General features: G+C 37.4%; 1 protein-coding gene across 1 annotated transcript; it reads left to right on the top strand.

Annotated features, from left to right (window-relative positions):
* The first annotated feature begins 203 nt into the window (after positions 1–203).
* LOC130431428 (interferon alpha-inducible protein 27-like protein 2A) lies at positions 204–1,573 on the top strand. The gene is made up of 4 exons (XM_056760451.1): positions 204–314; positions 417–446; positions 554–715; positions 1,196–1,573. The coding sequence occupies exons 1-4, from the start codon at positions 305–307 to the stop codon at positions 1,291–1,293; spliced, it is 300 nt and encodes a 99-aa protein (XP_056616429.1). The 5' UTR covers positions 204–304; the 3' UTR covers positions 1,294–1,573.
* Positions 1,574–6,000: the final 4,427 nt, after the last annotated feature.

The following is a 6,000-nucleotide window of genomic DNA, read 5'->3' on the forward strand; positions in this document are numbered from 1 at the left end:
CGAAAGGTCTAGCTAGTGTGACCACGACAACGTCAGCTGAGCCCAGAATCGATGAAATTATCTTAGTGTACTACTTGACATTGTGGTGAAATGTTTTGACATCATGTTAGTTTAAATAAACATACGCACAGCATACTCCTTTACAAAAACATGCCTTATACGTTTGTCTTTGGGGTATGGCTATATTTATTTTGAGTTTCAGTTTCGTTTCTCAATAAAGGTCCACCCATAGCTTATAAGGCTCAGCTCAGCTCTTATACAAGCACCAGTTTAAGAGAATCCTGCTTCGGTACTTTTGACAGATATGGATCCTTGTAAGTGGACCTACTTTCTAACGTAACTGTATAGAATCTTAAATGTGCGATTTTAGCTATTTACAATGTACTATTCTTTCCCCTCATCTATTCATCTTTTAGTTACAATGATCGCGACAGGTGTAGGAGCAGGTAAAATTTCTAAAAACAACTATTTTGGTCACTTTAAAAGTAAAGAATATGTACTAATGTTTTCCATCTAAATCAGTAAGTAAATAAGTTTTCCAATCCAACCAAAGCCGCAGCAGTTGTTGCAGCTCCTGCAGTTATAGCGGCTGCTGGCTTTACTGCTGGAGGAATTGCTGCAGGTTCTATTGCCTCCTCCATGATGTCAGCTGCAGCTGTGGCTAACGGAGGAGGGGTCGTAGCTGGATCTGTGGTAGCAGTTCTTCAATCCGCAGGTGAGTCAAAAATCGGCTTGGAATACTTTAACATTAAATTACAATCTTGAAATAAATAAATTTGTGCATACTCAACTCAACTTTATTTATATAGCTTTTTACAATTTTCATTGCTACGAAGCAGCTGTATATGACACATATTGACTATAAGCAAATCAACTAAAGTTATTTACCTGTAAAAACAAGAAAAAGGAGAAAATACAAAAGACAGTCATATCCACACTCAAACGCTCCACACACACAATAAGCAAACATACTTAGTTACACACATCGATATACACACACACAGACAGACAGACAGATGGAAACACAGACACACACAGACAGACACGCACGCGTGCACAGTGAAAGCACAGAGAGAGAAACACAGGTCAAATATTAAACAGCAATATTAATTATGTATAATTTTAAATATCTATACCATTTTCACAGAACTGTCAAATCATTTCAACTCATGTCTTTTATTCAATTGACTTTTAGGCGCAGCAGGACTTTCTGTCGCAGGTCAAGCCGCAGTGGGTGCTGTGGGGGCCGCCTTGGGTGCTGCTGCAAGTATGGCTAGCAACGGCACTGCCTAAGTTACTTTGAATCCCCCCAAAAAAGTAAATAAGTACTTTCATAATCTCACTTACTGTCTCTTGTCTTGTGATTAAACATTCCTTGGTGTGAACTATGAGATCATGTAGCCTATATTGTTTGTTAGTAACCAATAATCTCACTTTTGCAATATAAATGTTGATGCTCAGTTTGCAAATTGATACAGTAATTATTTGTCAATGTTTTAAACTTTCAACTGCACTTCATGTGTTTATTACTTTGTATTAAAATACATCTTGTTGCTTCTTTTCTTGACGTTAACACCGGCCTCCTAAATGATTTGCTTAAACAAACAAATATAAAAGAGAAGATCTACATTTATATGGTCTAAACACAAGTTATTAGCATTCAGACACATTGAATACTGCAAATTATAAGCACTGTTCATGTACTTTTGTTGCAGTTAGTGTCCACACATCAACATACAAAGCATGAGTTTGAAAAAAGGCATTTGCTTACCCTTCCAACAGGTATTGCTCCGAATAATAATCTTGGTTGCCACAATCCACTCATTAGCACTGCACTTTATCCCCCACTAGCACGCACAACTTTAGCACTGTCTTACTGTAATACAACAATACATATCCGTCACTGTACACTACGCACATTTGGTGTACATTTGATGCTATTTATTTATTTATTTGTAAATTATGTGTCATTATCTTTTGTACACTACGCACATTGTGCAAATTTGCTGTTGTGTGTTGTTTTTATGTATATTACGTCTCGTTTGTTGTATTCTTGTCACGGCTTGCAAGGAGTTTGACAGGAAGAACCCAATTGCAGGCAGACACTGGGATGAAGGGGTTTTAAACAGATATTTATTATAACATAGAAAACTAATACAAGGCAAAACAAAACCCACGAGGAAACGAGGCAGGATAAACTATAAACGACAACAAGGACGCGGACTTACTAGACTAGGAAAACAAACATAAGAACGACAACTAACTACACTAACTTGACAAGGTACAAAGCAAACAAGATACATGGTTCAGTGAACAATGAACAATGAACGAGGATGTTTAAAGGGGAACAAACACAGGATAATTAACAATGGGCAGTTGTGGGTAATGAAACACCAATGGGAAGGCTATCAAGACAAAAGGGGTGGAAACACCGAAGAGACTCAGAGAGAGAGTGAGAGGATCTCTAAAGCCCAACCTCTCTCTCCACAAAGAACCTTAGACTACATTTACATTTAGCAGACGCTTTTATCCTAACAACTTACAAAGAGTTTAGGAGCAATAAGCGATAGTTCATACAGGAGCCATAATATATTAGGTGCCAATACAAAGTTACTGGTTTCAACAAAAGCTAGACCACTACCTGTTAAGAGAAAGGGTTAGTGTAGTTTTTTCATTTGTTTGTCAAGTATTCACAGAAGAGATGGGTTTTAAGTAGTTTTTTAAATGTTGTGAGAGATGTGGTTGAACGGACAGAGTTAGGAAGAATGTTCCACCAGGAAGGAGTTGTGAATGAGAAAGAGCGGGAGAGCGATTTACTGCCCTTATGGGAAGGCAATACGAGAAGTTCATTTGCGGGAAGTTCAATTGCTGAACGCAGGGATCTTGATGGGGTGTAGGAGTGCAGGAGAGTGTGGAAGTAAGCCGGTGCAGATCAAGTGATAGTGTCAAGGTTGTGTGTGAGCAGAACCCAGATTCAGGCAGATTAAGGTAACAGAGACTTTTATTAAATAAACATAACAAAACCCACGATGGGGCAAAACAGAGACACGTACAACAAAACAGAAAACTTTCCACGAGGGGAACAAAACAGCTAGTAAATAATAAATCCAAACACGAAATGGTACTCCACAGGAAAAAAGGTAATCCACACGAAAATGGCAATGCGAGTAAAGCGCACGTACAGATGCCATAAAAATACACACAATAAACAGACACAGGACTAGGAAAACACAGGGTTTAAGAAGGGAAACAATAACGAGGGATAATGACACAGGGAGAGCGACGGGCAGGTGACAGGACTAAACATTAAAGGGAGACAGGTGATTGAGATAAAACACTAATGTAAGACTAGCGGAGAAACAAGGGGGCGGGGCTACACGGAACACCGGAGGACACGCGGCGAATTATCAAAACATACCGCCACGTGTCTACGTTGTTCACGGATGATGTCAGACAGCCCGGGGCAGCGGGAGTGGCACAAGCCGGTCTGGAGGACAGAGGACAAAGGTTAGACTATGTCATGACTCCCCCCCAAGACCAAGAATAAACAAGACAAGATGGCGGAACCATGACAATTCTGGTGTAAAAATTGCAAGGAAATGTTTACTGTGTAAACGTGTACAAAAAAATGTCAACAAACAAATATAAAAGGGAGGATATAAACTTTATTTGGTCTAAACACAAGTTATAAGCATTCAGACACATTAAATACTGCAAATTATAAGAACTGTTCATGTTCTTTTATTTCAGTTAGTGTCCACTATGAAATAATGCACAACATAATAAGGAAGTGTGTGGGACACAGAACAACTGAGACAACATTAACATACAAAGCATGAGTTTGAAAATCGGGATTTGCTAACCCCTCCAACAGGTATTCCTCTGTATAATAATATTACTTGTAAGATCAAACATTTATAGCCTCAAGCAGTTTAGCATTATTATTATTTTGAAACAATTGTCTTACTTTCTGATAAGCGACTTCTTTGAAAACATCATCGAGCTGTATTTCAAAATCACCAGACTGGCCCTTTGATCTTCCCCTGGTGGCTGGTTGTAGTAGGCTACAGACCCTATACCCTTCCCTCTCCAAGTAAACAAATTCGATAGGAGCCAAAATATAAAATCGTATAACACTTAAATGTTCATTGTTAAAAAGCAGCTGTACATGAGACATATTTTTTTAAGCAAAATACTTAAAGTTATACCTGTATAAAATAGGGGATTTATTTGCACTATTTCCACTTTTACACTGCATTGTACAATCAGGTTTAGTACGACTCGGCTCGGTACAGCTCATTTCCCTTCGGCTGTCTTTGCTTTTCCACAGCAGTTTAGTACCACATATGGGGATTACAAACTTATTGTCATTGTTGCGCCACCTCTAGTGTCGTAGGATTTAATTGTCTGTTTGATATATGGAGAAATGGAAAGAGAAAGAACCAGGAGCTTTTCCTCAATGACTCTGTGTTTGCAGTTTTTAACACAAGAAGATTGACAAGTTATATTTCCTATTCAAACAAGAAAAACAAAACACGATGGTTTTGCATAAAGGCTACTGCACGCACTACCTTTCCTCAATTGACATGCACTTCTTGCGACCTCTTTGCTCCACAGCTTTATCGTGCATGTCTGACTTCACTTGGCCTACAGAAGGACGAGTTCAAGAGCATCCTGCTTCAGTCGGATTCACTTTGGACTGATGGATCCTTGTAAGGCCTAAATTTACATTTAGTCATTTAGCAGACGCTTTTATCCAAAGCGATTTATAAAGAGTTAGGGAGCAAAAAGCGATATGTCATACAGGAGCCATAATACATTTGGTGCCAATACAAAGTTACTGGTTTCAACAAAAGCTAGACCACTACCTGTTGAGACAAAGTTTTTTATTTTATTTTATATGTCTGTCAGGTATTCACAGAAGAGTTGGGTTTTACATAGTTTTTTAATGTGACAGTAAATAAATGCTTTCATAATCACACTTACTGCCTCTTGTCTTGTGATTATACATTCCTTGGTGTGACCTACGAGATCATGTAGCCTATTTTGTTTGTTAGTAACCAATAATCCCTGCAATCTCATTTTTGCAATGTAAAAAAATATGTTGATGCTCAGTTTACAAACTGATACAGTAATTATTTGTCAATGTTTTAAAATTTCAACTGCACTTCATGTGTTTATTACTTTGTATTAAAATACATCTCGTTACTTCTTTTTCTTGACCTTAACACCGGTCTCTTCAATGATTTATTTAAACAAACAAATACAAAAGGGAATATCTACATTTTATTTGGTCTAAACATAAGTTATAAGTTATAAGCATTCAGACACATTAAATACTGCGAATTATAAACACTTTTCATGTTCTTTTATTGCAGTCAGTGTCCATTATGAAATAATGCACAACTTAAATAAGGGAGTGTTTGGGAAACAGAACGACCAAGACAACATTAACACACAAAGCATGAGTTTGAAAAATGGCATTTGCTAACCCGTCCAACAGGTATTCCTCCATATAATAATATTGGTTGTAGGATCAAACATTTATAGCCTCAAGCAGTTTAGCTGAATTATTATTTTGAAACAATTGACTTACTTCTTGATAAGCGACTTCTTTGACAACATTAATAAGCTGTATTCCAAAATCCGCTGCTCACTATGCCTTTAAATGTCTTTTCAATGGCAAGTCCTTAGTAATCCTCTGCAAAATATTTACTTATTCTTATATATATTCTTATATATATTTACTTATCTACTTTTTCAGATGACACTGCCACACCGGCTGCTAAATATTTGTCTTAGGTTGGGCTCTATGAAAAGGGGTCTTATGACACGACTAAAACGTATATAATCATTTGTTTAAGATGTAATGTAATATGTATACACATTCTAAGGTTAAAAAGTGGTATTTTCCACATACCGTGCATGTTAGTCAACTCAACCCACGTTAGTCCGTAGCAAAGTCTTTTACAATGACAATATACTTACAGGCTGTGAATC

This window comes from Triplophysa dalaica, chromosome 11, assembly GCF_015846415.1.
Source record: "Triplophysa dalaica isolate WHDGS20190420 chromosome 11, ASM1584641v1, whole genome shotgun sequence".
Classification (NCBI taxonomy): Eukaryota; Metazoa; Chordata; class Actinopteri; order Cypriniformes; family Nemacheilidae; genus Triplophysa; species Triplophysa dalaica.